Source organism: Arthrobotrys flagrans (assembly GCF_004000055.1).
Source record: "Arthrobotrys flagrans strain CBS H-5679 chromosome Unknown unitig_9, whole genome shotgun sequence".
NCBI classification, from domain to species: Eukaryota; Fungi; Ascomycota; class Orbiliomycetes; order Orbiliales; family Orbiliaceae; genus Arthrobotrys; species Arthrobotrys flagrans.
In genome coordinates this window covers 1,278,323-1,292,946 of record NW_027137551.1, presented here as the reverse complement: position 1 = coordinate 1,292,946, position 14,624 = coordinate 1,278,323, and the positions used below count along the sequence as shown (strand labels likewise).

Here is a 14,624-nt window from a genome sequence, read left to right as displayed (position 1 = left end):
CCCGCAAAAACTACCCGATACGACCGATTTGGCAAACATCGAAAAGCCGAGAGCGAACAACGCCCTTCTACGAAAATGAAAAACTATAAATGCATGCGATCAAGCTTCGAGTGACTTGGAATTTTTAGTAAGAAACCAGCACAATTCTATAACAAGGCAATTCCTTAGCTTCAGATCTATCTAAGAACAATAATTTCCTAGTTCCTTTTTTTTTCGAGACTTTCCCCAAGATTTTGCGTCCAAAGCTTCGCGCTTTGAACTTCGCACTCAACATTCAGGTCACACAACAAAGAAACGCAACAACCTCAACGCACTCAGACCCTTCCACCGCGATGGCTACCCAAACCGGAAAAATGGGCGTCGGCCGCTTCCTCAAAGAGCAAAGACTAAACCTCATAGTCCCATCGGCACCTCTTGACGGGAAAACCATCCTCATCACGGGCGCCAACACAGGTGTCGGCCTTGAAGCCGCTAGACATTGCGTCCGCCTCAATGCCGCCCATGTCATTATCGCCGTCCGCACCCTCTCCAAAGGCGAAGCCGCCAAAGAAAACATTCTAAAATCCCAACCAGAAAGCAAAACCACGATATCTTTATACTCGGTTGACTACTCTAGTTTCGCATCTGTCAAGGCGTTTGCGGATAAGATTATCGCGGAGGTACCAAAGCTAGACATTGTGATCTTGAATGCAGGCATCAACGCTATGGATTGGACAGTAACCAAGGACGGATGGGAGCAAACACTGCAAGTGAATGTTCTGTCCACGGCATACTTATCATTGCTATTGGTACCGAAGATCAGGGAGAGCTACGATAGCGCGTCAACATTAATGCCTACCTTGGTCATTGTCACAAGCGATACACACTACTGGGCAAACTTTAAGCAAAGAAAGATGGTAGGGCAGGAGTTGGGTATTTTGAAAGCAATGAACAATGAGAAGGAAACAGGTGGTTCAATGGATAAATACATGACTTCCAAATTGTTGGAAATTTATTTCGTCCGCGAGCTTTCGAAGTGGGTAGATAGGAATTATAGAGGAGAGGTCGTGATTACCTGTGTTAACCCCGGCCTGTGCCATAGCGAGTTGATCAGGGAAACAGGGCCGGTGAGGTGGTTTGTCGAAGCGTTCAAGTGGATATTTGCTAGGACCGCAGAAGAGGGAAGTAGGAACTATCTGTGGGCTGCGACGGCAGGGAGAGAAGCACATGGGAAGTATGTCGGCAGCTGCGAGGTGCAGAGGGCAGCTGATACAGTGACCAGCGAGGAGGGACAGAAATTGGGGGCAAAAGTTTACCAGGAAATCGGAGAAGTGTTGGGAGAATTGGACGGGGGTTTGAAGATTTTCTTCTAAATTGGGTTCGTTTGGTCTCGCCGGGTCGCCAGACTCGTTTTTCTTTTGCTTATCAGCGTGTCTAACAGGCGTTTTCAACCGTCCCTAATATCTGCAATTTCGATCTAGCATTCGACTCTAGTTCTCGTCTTAAGCCACGCCTTAAGCCAGCACAATAAAGTTTTAATAATCAAGTAGTAATAGTTACCTTAGTTATAGACGGACTCGGTTTTGCAGATCTTCAATAGTGATAAATTTAGCTAATTTAAGTTTTTATATGCCTGTGGGTAATCGGTTATATAGAATATTAAGCACTGAAGATAAAACAGATAAAGGAAATATAATATATATACAGAGAAAGAAAAGAAGTGAAAGCTTATATCGTCGCCAGAGAGAAGAGACCTGCTAAATACCTTAGTACATTCAGAAAAACGTTTGAAACCGCAAACCTCAACGCCTATGTTGTGAAACTCCAAAGCAAAGCGAAAACTGTAAATGAGACATTGTTCTTTTAGATGGGTAAAGAGCGATAGCGTGAAAAAAACAAAACAAAACAAAACAAAAAATCTAAATGTCGTTTGTTTAGGTATCCGTCATTGTCATTGTATCATCTCGCATGCACATGTATATATCCCAATTCAAGGGCCTTTTAAGCAGGCATGTACAAGTGTCCCGCCAGCGAGCTCTTCTCCTTCCAGTCTCCTTGGAAGGTCTTGAGCCTGGCCCATTCCTTCCTGTGAACTCGCTTCATATGGGCTTTGAGGTTATCGCTGCGGCCCTCGTAAAATCGGGTGCATCCAGAAACTGGGCAGTAAAACATGTCTGGGCCGTTTTGAGTGCACTTTCGAGATTTAATATGACGAGTGAGATTGGTCTTTTCAGTGAAATTTGCATGGCAAGTTGGGCAGATATGGTCCCTCTTTAGACGACGCTTTGGTGGCTGTGGAGATGGGGAAAGAGATGCGGTACGTTTTTGTTGAGGATACCCAACTTGCGATATGCTGGTCATTGGCTGGGTAGGAGAGAGTGAAGCATTGAATTGTTCGAGAGCAGTGTCAAAGGCGTACTGCAGATTTGGTGGAACCATGGAAATTTGAGCGTATTCGGCAGCAGACATAGATTCGTGGCCGGAGTATCCGGAGTGATAGGTGAATGCATCATCTTCGAGATAGCGAGTATAGTTTGTTGGCACCATACGAGACTTGAATCGCTCGGAAACGGTGGAGTCGGCAATGCTGCTTTCGGTGTAACTAGTCACCGATGGAGCAGTTCCGGCCGCCCGGCGGTGGTCGCCAGTGAATACCGAGGACTGAGTTTGCGACTTGCTGACAGTTGAGTCGGCGTCCACCTCGAAGTGGAGACCCATGTTGTCGATGGCTCCAACGTCGATAGGGGTGGTATGGTGGTAGGCCTCAATCTCCCAGTTAGGGAAGAACACCTTGGTGGATTGCAAGCTTGGATATTGTTCGAAAGATTTAGACTGGATGGTCGTGTCGACGTGCTGCATAATACTCTTTTGTTTGTTGAATCGAGTAAGATGGTCGAAGTTTTCCTTTGCTGCCTTGTCCAAATCGATATCTTCGTTCTCGAACTCGGCCTGTCCGCCATTGACGATGGTTGCTGTCTCGCAGATAGTTGGCGGGGTCTGCGCATTCTTGGATGGCCTTGAGGTCCTTTGGCCGGAAGTCTGTGACCTCGTGCCGGTATAGCTGGAACTATTCCGAGAGCATAGCTTCCAGTTGATCAAATCCGTACCAAGACCTGCAGTAATGGGCACTTCTTCGTTGGTAGGGTAGTAAGGTTGGTATAGGGCATCGGAGTTCCCCAAAATCAACCCTTGGGCGGACGACGTGCCCTTCTCCGCTGCTGTCTGCCTGCGAAGGTTATCATAGGATGCCGGGGTGGCGAAAGCGGCGATGTTTCCGTCGTCGAAATGGCTGAAGACATCATTAAAGTCCACCTCATTATTGATGTATGTGCTGGATTCCGGAAAGTAAGAGGCGTTGAAGTATGAGGTGGATTGTTCGGTAGGAACATCGCTACGAGTATCTTTATGGCTCGTCATTTTGATAGGTAGACTGGGTATCCTTCTGTATGATCTATAAAGCACCGCCCTTGGCTGTTGCTTTCTAACTTTATACATCGGTGTTAGATTGAATTTCGGAAAGCTAAAGTTTTTTTGTTGTATGAACTTACTAAGAAAAGATATGTAAACCTATTCCAAGGGCACAGTTATAGCTCCAAATAATGCCTGAAACTGAGCTCTATACAACAAAGCTAGACTGGTGATAGTGGGGCTCTAATCAAGCAACGCCGATGTCTTGCGTCTGGGTGTGAAGCAGGCTTCCGAGAGCCGACGTTAATGTAGCCGAAATGGGCAATGGCGAAGGCAAAAATGTTTGTTCTTGCCAGTGGTGTAACGGAGAGTTAGCGGTCGCACAGACTGCTTGTCACCCAATATTTGTGAAGTGAAGGATCGGGTCCAAAATAGTCGTTATGGTTTGATGGATGAGAAGAGAATAAGCCGCAACAATGAAGGATCACGGCCAGTATTTGAACCTCGAACGAAACCTCGAGACCACCGCCCGGGCTTGTGCAAGGTTACTCTTTCGAGCTAGTCAGACAGAGTCTTGGCAGATCCTTCATACAAATTTCGAAGAAGGAAAGAGAAAGCTTGCCAAACACCCTGGTCACTTTGGTGTTCAAGTGAGGGAAAATGAGGCTATGTGTGGTCCGGCAGAAAAAAGGGCTGACTCTGCCAGTGAGCGGAAAGTTCCACCCATCCAAGTCCCCAGCAAAAATCTTTGAACTCGGTCCCTAGAATTTGGTGTAGCGTCGTGGACTAAGCCACCCATTTTCATGCGATGTTGCTGCAAGTTTTAAACGGGATTTTGTTAGCAAAGGCCGAAAAGTCGATTGAACTGTTTAAGCTCGTCCTAACGAGCTGTCCTACCCAGCAGCATGTGCTATCGCAAAATTTGGATATGCGACAGGAATTCATTGATTAGCATCCACCAACACCCACACGCACCACCACACCGTCGGATGAGATCATTTGGGGCTGCTTCAGGTGCATCCACCCTTCAAGGCGAATTTTGGCAATTAGCCTGACATTCAAATCAACTGACAATAATTAATCGATAGTGATGCAATGAACGATTGATACAGCTCGATGCGTATTCCGGCGATGGCGGCTCCGTCTTTTGTGATACGAATTCTTCGAGCTTCAGCTAGCCAGCTACTTCTGTGCCAGAGAAAAGATGCTTGCCTGTGACAAGGCAACCAACGAGAGCACGGCTATCTTGTGGATACCTTCGAGGAACGATGACGAGTCGCATGAATATTAGACCTAGCCTAATGAGTCGTGAAGTTAGCAAAAAAAACAAAAAAGGTTGGGATCACGGTCATAACAATCGCCTAGCGATGCGACCGGCCTGACATGTACGAATATTCATGGTTGTGGGAATCGATAATCCTAATACTTGTTACCATCCCTCTGGGATATTGATGCCTGTTCGCTGGCGGGCAGGGAATGGATGGGAAGGTTTTGACAGCCGCGGAGGCTGAGCAAAGCAAAGGGCCGCAGCAGGTATTGTGTCCCCCGCAACACAACGCGGTGAGTGCAACTGCGGAGCCATAACCTGACTTTGGAGCTCAAGCTCGATCCAATCGATAGAGCCCGGCAGCTCCTACGATAAATGTTTCGGAACTATCAAGCCCAATCGCCCCCGACCCTTTTTCATAACATAATTGCGGATAGTTTATTGCATGTGCGAGTACTAGCGTGGCGTTGGCGGGGTATTGCAGCCTGCGCCTACGGGAGACGATGAGCATCTAGAACCATTGGATACCGCCTCACAGGAAAGTCTGCAGAACTCGAGGAGAAACGGCCACTGCATATATTCAACGCCATGTGAAAAGAGTTCCGTTACATTGAACCAATGAGCCGTCTCGGTTCTTTGCTCCGTCCTAAGCAAGACTCCGAGTGGCCATTTGGGAGGGATGAGTTCCACATGAGACAAGCTGCCTGCATACAAAATAATCACGAAAGCTAAAGGCACGGCGGATACTCTGGTAGAACAATAGGATTTGGCAATAAACCGAAGAAACCCCGCAAGTACACCTTCCATGGCCTTCATGGCATGGGTCCACCCTTGAGCTCAGTTGATTATTAGCTGAGCACGAGTTAAGATATGTATTAATACTGCGGACCATATGCTCACCGCAAATGATCATATACAGAAAATTCGGTCACTTGCTTGAATACGGCGGAGTCAGATTCGCTGATGTTCACTGCAAGTCGATTGTGATAATTGAAAAGACGAAGCCTGGTCTTGCACCGCCAGACGCAACACGAAATGCAAAACCAAGAGAGAGTTCATGATTATGTGTTGAAACTGTTGGAAATCCGAAAATGGAAGCCCCTGGATCATGTGACCTTATGCACAGCTGTGAAATGCAATGCGACTTGTTTCTGCTGGTCGGCCAGCGCGGCCTTGCAGTGATTGAAATCTCATGGGATCTTAAGTTCTTTCTCGAACACCCCTTAGACCTCGTAAACCTACGGCGCGTCGGTTTGTAAGCGTTGGCCGTTCATCTAACCGTCTACTTGCCTAGTTCTACTACCCTATCTGGGCACTGGCATCCTGCTTGCACTCGGTAACCTGCATAGGTCGAGGTCGAGGTCTCGGGGCTGGACAGTCAGCAAATTCCGGCAGGCTTCCGTCCACGCGACCAAACAGCGGAAACTCGATACATGCAAGAATGCATGTTAACAAATTCTAAACCCCAGTTTACAAGTCGTATACTTAAAGTCAAGTTTAACTTAGGTAAATTAATCCGCGACGTCGAAGAGTCGCGAAAAATGTTCCACAGTAGTCACAAGTTATGTGACCAAATCCACCCAAACTCTCCAACACTTATCCTTCAATTGTATGTCCAAAAGTCGAATCCCATTTATTTATCTAGTGCCGCATACTCACATTATTACAATTGCGATCAATAGAATTACATTCTTCTTAATACCAATCCCGGATATCATCCAATGCGTCCGTATCTCCCACCAAAAGTCCACATCCGGGATCTCTCCCACATCAGTTTTGCTTCGATTCTTATATTGCACTGCAAATCTGGGTAATGCACTCACAATACCCTACACCTTTGCGGCGACGGAATGTTGTCAGAGTTCCGGATTATCGGTACCGTCCTGCATGTTGAACATGCTAGTAGTGCTTCAGGCAGCGGTCCTATGGGGATCTAATGCTATCAGGTATGTTAAATACGTCAAATACCAGGCAATCCTACCCTTTTATTGCCCTTGCAACTCAATCTTTGGTGTGATATAGTACGGTTGTCTTCCTCTTCAAACATAACGACCATACGCCACATATTCTTTCCTACCCGTCAGGCGAGCTCGCCCTCTCCAGACCTTTCAGCTTATACCCACCATGGACACCTGGCGTTGGTTTCATATCCACAATCTGCTTCATAGCATCAGCAGGCATACTGCCCATCAGTCTTTCTTATATCATCCCTTTGTTTGCTGTCAATGAGTCGTACTGGGGTTCTCTGGAGGCCTGGAGCTTCGGACTCAACATCATTACAGCGGGGCTGGCGTTTCTTCAAGGAATCCCACAGATAGCATTGACCGGAACCATCCTTTTCGGGAAACGTAACAATCTGGCTAGGAAGGATGCAGACCTCGCAACAGCCAGAAGAATGGAGTTCTGGTTTTTAACCTTTAATGCAGTCAAGTGGGTCCTTTTAGCGGCGGTATGGACGACATGGTTTGGGCAGAGGTTATACGAAAATATAAACTTCTATCTGCCAGTGCTGTGGGTTGTTGGAGCGCAGGTATACCTAGACTATCTTGTAGTTGGAGTGGAAGATACTCTATTGGCTTGGATGGTTTGGTCGAGTAGACGAAGAGATTGGGAGACTAGTAGCGATATTAGCGACCATAGAGCGGAGACTGGTAGTACTAGTCCTGCCAGATCCACAGAGCAGACGCCACTGTTGACAGGTGGGATGAGATGGCATGACGATGGAGAGCAAGATTGGACGAATTAGATTCATTTGCATCAACATAGAGGGTTGGATCCAGTCGGGATAACGCAAATTGCACGCAGCATATGTACTTTAGCACTATCATGAGGCTGTAGGATAGTATACCCCAGGAAATTTTCGGGATAGAATGGCTTAGCTTTCGATTACCGCCAGCAGGTTTACATATCAGAGGTCCCTTCCATTCGTAAACGTCATGGTGGATCTGTTTATATCATCTGACTGTAACAATAAAATATAAATTATGTAAATTAATATAGGGGTATGAACATTTCAAAGCCGCCGAACCGTCCAACCCTTCCTAAAACTACTAACTTCCATATTTTGGACGAGGACACTTTGCGCCCGTGTATAATAGACTCCCCTCTTGCCTGAGGCCAGCTCAGAATCTCAGTATGTAGTTTCCAACCCAGTTCCGTAGTTCCCGCTCTACCAGTTATGTCCCTCAACCGCCTTCTTCAAATCGGCCGACCACTCATTAAACCCACCCTTCACCGCCGGCGCCAAAACCCACCGTGTGATTACCGATCCAAAGCTCTTTTGAAAGGTATCCCACGCCTCATATTTACATGTGCCATAACCGTCTGCTCCCTCGGTGATAAGATGCACTCGTTCGGCGCCGCTCTCTGCGGAATACCAAGATACCATGTATACATTCTCGGTCTTTGATATCCTAGTTATCGTCTCTTTAGTCGGAATTTTAATGAACGGCAGCGAGGCGAAAATGCGCACTTGGAATGTGAACGAAGTGCCGACGACTCCCAAATCGGGATCCCGCGGCGACTCATTTAATCCTGGTGTTGTCTCCGAAGGATGAACAATATCGGTAACTTGAGGGATAAAGTTGTTCCATGTATGATATGCGCTAAAGCGGAGAAGGACGGTGAGGATTTGATCTTTGGTAGCGTTGATAGTTACGGGCGCGGATTTGACGGAGAAGTACCCGCCGTCTGGATATGACGGTGTGGATTGACCGGGAGATATGATTTGAGCAGCGGAAGGGCGGGTTTGGTCGACAGCCTTGGCGGACATTTTTTGTGTTTCGTGATCGATGATAATTTGCGACAGATATCGGGCTTTTATGAGCGCCAACTTCCGGTGAGATACTTGAGGCTTAAACCTTCGATATCACGGTGCGAAAAAAAGGCTGGTTTCTGGATGAGGAGAAGGGGAAACTATCAAGGGCAACAGAGCTCGGGATTGCCCGTATCTAATTTAGAATTATGTGAAACCATAGAATGCGACCTGCCGAGAACATGGGCATGGATTACGACCTTGGATTCTTGAAGGTTCCCCCACCGAAACATCAAGGCATGATTTGATTAATTCGGCCTGTGGCATCGATGAAAAATCTAATTTAGCAAAGGCATACAAGAACCATTTACAATCTGAACTCGAGCTAGCCTAGAACACCGAGCCATAATGACAAAATAAATCCAGGCGCATGGAAATTCTCCAACGCGGCCAACACAAAGTGTACGTATCCTCAAACCCTTCAAAAAAGAGGCCCTGTTCTAGATATGAGATGTCAAGGCCATCCCTATATAGATATCTTCTTAGATAATTTCAATCATCATGGCTCCCCCCGCATTCATTCTTGGCAAAGTAGGTTCGATCATTGGTTCCAGCATGGAGAATAGATTAGGTAGTCCCGAAGGGGGACCTGGTACTCTATCGGCGAAATCGACTTCGATTCTATGGGACGGATTATTATCAATGAATCATTAGAGCCTTCATGGAAATAAGTCGGGGCAATACATACACATTCAAGTTGGTTTCCCCCGCAAATCTAGTATGTTTGAGTCCTTCTAGAACCTCTTCTACAGCATCTAGTGCCTGCTCAACCGGTGAGGGCAGTGAAATTCGTTGCGGGGATAGAATATTCAAGCCCGGCATTATGAGTTCGGGGCCGTAGGAATAGTTTCCATGATTACACTTTTTTCCTCTAGAACGGAAGGCTCAGTAAGATCTTCCGCGACAATGGTCACAGATTCGGTAGCCTCGGACGCATCGTTGTCATTCAAGTCCCCGGCCCCGTCCTCGGAATTAGTGGTCTCGGTCGCACTCTCTTCTTCTTCTTCGGCTGCTGTTTCGAGGACATTCTTGATCTGATTGAAAAACATTCCGAAACGAGTACCAGCATTCCCACCTTGTACTACCATGACACCTTCGATACCTTCGACAGGAATGGCATTGGTAGTTGCCAAGATATGGAACCTAATGCGATGAACGTCGACACTGATTTCATTTTTAGTATAATGACCAGCCGGTTATGACATTGATACATGTAGGGAACGGTTTTGTTTTGAAAAGCTTCTGACGGTTCCATGGGTCAAGCGCGCAAGGGCAACCTATCTAGGCCCGTGGAATGCCATGGGTCCTTCACGTTTTCTTGCGTAGTCCTCAAACGAGCATGTTAGCCGTTGTTTGAGGGAAAATTTTATCGTCAATGGATTCGTACCCAAAGCCCGACTAGCCTTTCCTCGATCTTAAAATCTCGTGATACAGCTCTAAACAGGGTTATAAGAGGTATATAGATCCTGTTAGGGGACTGTCAAAATTTCAGGGAGGTACGTCAGCAGAAAAGAATATTCAGATGTCAAGCATTCGGAACCTGTGCACGGGATGAAAAACCCCGTGCTGCAGCACTACTGCAACTGCCCCTCGATTTCTCAATCGATTGTTTTTCCATGTATGCAAGTAGATACAGTAAACAAACATAGGTATCTAGCACGTAATTCAAGAGCATGTCGAATCCGGGTTTTGCAGTTACGAACCGACGGAATCCTCCTTGCCAAATCCTCCTTGCCAAATCCTCGATCCCTGTTCCGTCGCTCGACTCCTGGTTAAATTAGCTTAAAACCCACGGAATTTATAATTCTGTTCTCGGAACCATGACTCGGCTACTTTCAGATGGCCAGATTTTTGAGATCCAAAGCCAAAAAATGCCTACCAGATTCGAAAACTATAGTTTCGAGCCTGCTATGGAATGTTCGGCTGTCGTGACGGCGGCCCGATAAAGTAGCTCCCTGAAACATTCGATTTCCCTTTTCAGACTGCGTAACAGCAACACACCCTCTCGAGACACAACCGCCCGCTTCGCGCTCGGGCTATGACGCCCCGAGGTAGCGACATTTGAGGGTAGAGAGTGTGTGACGGCTCCACGATTCGCCTCTCAATTTAAATTTATAGACGAAACAAGGGTATTGTCGATGGCAAGCCATGTGAACAACTTCGGCTGGTTAACCTTGGTCTTGGTACGCCCCACTGTCAACACAAGCATGGGTACGGGGGACGAGGTCCGCTTAACTCATTTGATCAATCTTTGGCTCCAGGTTTGGCGACGCGAAGGCGGCCAATATGTGAATCAGTTCGTAGGAAGGAGTAAGCGGAGATTGATTGAAGTATATATTCCCTCTATTCCCACGCATCGTGGTGGAATTGTATTGCTTCACCACCCATTCGATTCCATTGACTGGATTCAACTAATATAATCTTCTCCCAACACCGTCTTCTTTCTTTCTGTCTATATTTTCAATTTAAGATGCGCTCGGTTGCAGCAGTTTCTCTAGCGCTGGCCCTCAGCGGCTCGGTCTCCGCCCACGGCTACCTTAAATATGTTGACCATAAAGGTATCGCTTACGGATTATGGGAACCATTCTCGGATCCGTACTACAGCCCGCTTCCTCTAAGATATGACCGAACTATCGCCGATAACGGCCCGGTCACAGGGATGCAGAGCTCTAATATCACTTGTAATAACGGTGGGAACAATCCGGCCAATGTTGGGATCATTGAAGTGGCGGCTGGAGATACCTTGTAAGTGAAACTTTCGACTATTGGATATCGATACACTATATTATATACTCGGTTCCAAAATCGGGGTGCAATGGGAGTCCACCTAGCCACCCATGTAGCAAAGTATTTCATTTGTGCTAACTCAAAACTGCTGCAATGAACAGGAAGCTCGTTTGGGATCAATGGGGCTCATCCCATTCCGGTCCTGTCATGACATATATGGCTAAGTGCACACCGAACTGCGCTAGCTTTAAGGGTGACACTGGATCCCCTTGGTTCAAGATTGATCAATTCGGCTATGACTCTACTAAAAACCCACCATGGGGTTCTGACTATCTTGCCCGCCAAGGAGCTTGGTGGAGGGTCACTATTCCGCCAACTATTTCGTCCGGAGAGTACCTGCTCCGTCATGAGATTTTGGGACTGCACGTCGCATCCGAACTTAACGGCGCCCAGTTCTATCCGTCATGTGTGCATTTGAAAGTTACGGGGGGCGGAAGTGACAGCCCAAGCGGTGTAGCGCTGCCAGGTGCCTATGATCCTAATGACAGAGATGGTGTATGTTCTTGATACTCGGTCTTATATACACTAAAAGACTCAAAGCTAAAAAAAAACCCTTTACAGATCTTAATTTCTCTATACCAAATCAACCAAGGTCAAAGGATATATACCGCCCCGGGTGGTCCCGTCTGGTCGAAAGCCGCAGCCCCTCTCCAAACAGCTGCAACAGCCACTGGATCAGTCTACACCGCAAGTTCATTTGCTCCATCTGTCCGAGGTGCTACGGCACCCGCTACGACTACAGCTACGTCTGCAACAACTTCCAGAACTACCACATTGGTGACCACAACTCGCACAACTACTCTAGCTACAACAACTACAACCCCTCAAACTACTACTGGGTCTACTGGCACTGGTACTGTTGGTGCATGGGGACAATGTGGAGGTATTGGATATACTGGCGCTACTACTTGCGTTAGTGGGTATACATGTAAGGTTTTGAACGACTACTACTCTCAATGTACTTCATAGGCGTAAGCAGTAAGCTCTATTATCAAGTGGATACGTATTGCGGGGTAAGGTTACTAGGGTGGAAGAAAGGCCGTTCTAAAGAAAAGTTAGCCATCGACCGATATCAGGCGGTTCGGTGCGGTTTAATTGTATATATATAACAGAATACACCCTAGATGTTGAGGACAGATATGTCATTGTATATACTTCGAAAATTTAATTTAGGGCTACTGCTAATGTTTCTGGCGAAAAGTTTGAAACGCATGGTGTGGTGCGGATAATGCTATAGATGCCTTGCAATTTGTGACGTATGAAGGTGGAGATTGTGCTGTGTAAGAACGTGTCGAGACGAAAGGGTAATTTGGGAGGGGCTACCAGGATCCGGCCTTATAAATATAAGGTTGTACCTTGTCACCAAGGAGGGTTAGATTCGGGTATGTTGGCCAACTTCTCTATTTCTTCATAAATCTATCCTGAAGGCCTTTTGTTTTGTTTTGAAGTAAACGTATCAAGCTCAAGGTATACATGTATGTGTATACTCACACAATCGAGGTATTAGATTAGCCTCGAATCCAGTACTAGATGTAACTAGAGGATGTAGGGATCTTGAGGACATGTAGTGTATCTGGGAATCATTAATCGTTGGTATCACCAAAGTCCGTCCGGGGGGGTTTTTTTTCCGCCCAGTTATGTGCATACTTTTGGGTCCTGATTGTGTCGATGAGCTGGTTACTCCAATTATCTTACTATGGATAAGCAACCGCAGATGCGCGAAGCTAGTCAACTTGCGGGCATGAAGCCGAAGTTATCGGAGAGAAAGTCGGGCAGATTATTAAGAGGGCAGGTGCACCGTTCTAGAAATAGGTTGTTCACGAGAATTTGAGAAAAAGCAATCGATCAAGAGGCGGGCCCGATTCAATTAAAGGGGCTAGGCCTTCGAGCTCGAGCGCGCAGTTTGGAAGAGTGAAGTAGGTCGCATAAGCACCGATTAAAGAACGATTGGGAATTGCTTTACTATAGAGAACATTCGATATACTGACAAGAAACGTTCACAAATTCTTTGCGAATCTAGAGACCGATATGATAAATGTCATATGAAACTAATATGATCACCAGATTTTTGGAATTTTCTTCTAGCTCAGATCATCATCCGAATCCCGACTAAAATCTATCGTTGGATTAAAGTTGGTAACAGAGTTTACACATTGACCCATGTCTTGCCAACCATGCACGCACTAGGGTCGGACTTCGGGCAGGTGGTCTCAGATATGGACAGGCGGCTCGTGGGAAATCTACATCAAATATTCCAGAGTTACTAGTTGCCGCTCATACGTCAACAGACGCGCAACTTCCATGAAGATCAAGCAAAACCAGTACTACGAACAATATCATAGCCTCACGATAGGCCGTTTTTGCTCTATGATATCCCTACATTGAGACTTGACGGAAAGCCTCTGCCCGTTTTTATTTTATTTTATATATATCATGCCCTCAAAAGATTGCATCCAGAAAACCTGTCAGGACGACAATTATCATAAAAAGTGATGGGGTTCAAAGAAGCAACCCTGAAGCTGATGATGCAAACTCGATCCACATGAAGCCTGAAGTCGTTAGATACTAATATCTTTACAAGGCTACCTGACCACAGATCCTAGCCCTGATCCGGACAGTAGCTAATGAGATTCCCGCGCGTATAGCATCTCTGCTTCCCCGGATGGCGGTGCGCATACACTTGCAGATATATTTGTGCAAAGTGAATTCCCGTGAGTCACATTGATCTTTTATCTGGGATGCTTGGTTTGCCCGTTACCTGTTGGAAATGTCGTTTCTGATACCATCTAATCACAAGAACTCGCTGCATTTCTACCATCCTACCGAGCAAGAGTTTCAGAAACAAAATTTTTTTGTCGCACTTTGTTCTCTGTAGCGTCTATAATTGTCTGGTATCTCGCTCGCGAGGGATTTCGGAATTTAAACTGACCTCTAGTCTTCTCCTCCTCTTCGTCTCTGAATTTTGAGATGCCAGGGACATCGAAAACCGCAGAAAATCCGATGGTTAAGACCATCTCAACTTTTGATTTGCAGGCCTTCGCAGTACCCTGGTCATGTTGATACGTGAAGTTTTAGCGCCTCGCTTCTCGAGCTACGGAAGGATCCAAACGACCTGCAACCACACCACAACCCTTCTTTTGACATGATAGCCCCTCAAGGCACAAGAAACAATTTTCGACTGAAAGATCCTAGAAAATGAACCCGCTATTGGAAGGCACAATTCTCACTTTTGCAAGTTTGCATATTTTCTCATGCAAACACGGCTGGTGATGAAAAAGAAAAACAACAGCGAAATTTCGGCCTCGCTGCACATCGTCACGAATCATGACAGGCACTATCACAGGATCATATCTGTTTGAGATGAATCCA

At 46.4% G+C, this 14,624-nt stretch overlaps 6 protein-coding genes across 6 annotated transcripts; 3 read left to right on the top strand and 3 right to left on the bottom strand.

Moving 5' to 3' along the window:
- Positions 1 to 353: 353 nt before the first annotated feature.
- Positions 354 to 1,352, top strand: DFL_005747 (uncharacterized protein; the record flags this gene model as incomplete). Its single annotated transcript, XM_067635053.1, has 1 exon — positions 354 to 1,352. The coding sequence occupies one exon, from the start codon at positions 354 to 356 to the stop codon at positions 1,350 to 1,352; it is 999 nt and encodes a 332-aa protein (XP_067489523.1).
- A 628-nt stretch (positions 1,353 to 1,980) lies between these two features.
- On the bottom strand, positions 1,981 to 4,332 carry DFL_005746 (uncharacterized protein; the record flags this gene model as incomplete). The annotated part of the gene is made up of 4 exons (XM_067635052.1): positions 1,981 to 3,464; positions 3,528 to 3,546; positions 4,142 to 4,201; positions 4,285 to 4,332. 4 exons carry the CDS (start codon positions 4,330 to 4,332, stop codon positions 1,981 to 1,983), a joined length of 1,611 nt encoding a protein of 536 aa, XP_067489522.1.
- Positions 4,333 to 5,745: 1,413 nt separating this feature from the next.
- On the top strand, positions 5,746 to 7,400 carry DFL_005745 (uncharacterized protein; the record flags this gene model as incomplete). Its single annotated transcript, XM_067635051.1, has 5 exons — positions 5,746 to 5,909; positions 6,033 to 6,097; positions 6,161 to 6,263; positions 6,337 to 6,600; positions 6,677 to 7,400. The coding sequence occupies 5 exons, from the start codon at positions 5,746 to 5,748 to the stop codon at positions 7,398 to 7,400; spliced, it is 1,320 nt and encodes a 439-aa protein (XP_067489521.1).
- Positions 7,401 to 7,823: 423 nt separating this feature from the next.
- On the bottom strand, positions 7,824 to 8,426 carry DFL_005744 (uncharacterized protein; the record flags this gene model as incomplete). Its single annotated transcript, XM_067635050.1, has 3 exons — positions 7,824 to 7,978; positions 8,049 to 8,067; positions 8,127 to 8,426. The coding sequence occupies 3 exons, from the start codon at positions 8,424 to 8,426 to the stop codon at positions 7,824 to 7,826; spliced, it is 474 nt and encodes a 157-aa protein (XP_067489520.1).
- Positions 8,427 to 9,289: 863 nt separating this feature from the next.
- DFL_005743 (uncharacterized protein) lies at positions 9,290 to 9,723 on the bottom strand (the record flags this gene model as incomplete). The annotated part of the gene is made up of 2 exons (XM_067635049.1): positions 9,290 to 9,632; positions 9,716 to 9,723. 2 exons carry the CDS (start codon positions 9,721 to 9,723, stop codon positions 9,290 to 9,292), a joined length of 351 nt encoding a protein of 116 aa, XP_067489519.1.
- A 1,215-nt stretch (positions 9,724 to 10,938) lies between these two features.
- Positions 10,939 to 12,224, top strand: DFL_005742 (uncharacterized protein; the record flags this gene model as incomplete). The annotated part of the gene is made up of 3 exons (XM_067635048.1): positions 10,939 to 11,213; positions 11,357 to 11,750; positions 11,817 to 12,224. 3 exons carry the CDS (start codon positions 10,939 to 10,941, stop codon positions 12,222 to 12,224), a joined length of 1,077 nt encoding a protein of 358 aa, XP_067489518.1.
- Between the last annotated feature and the right edge of the window lie 2,400 nt (positions 12,225 to 14,624).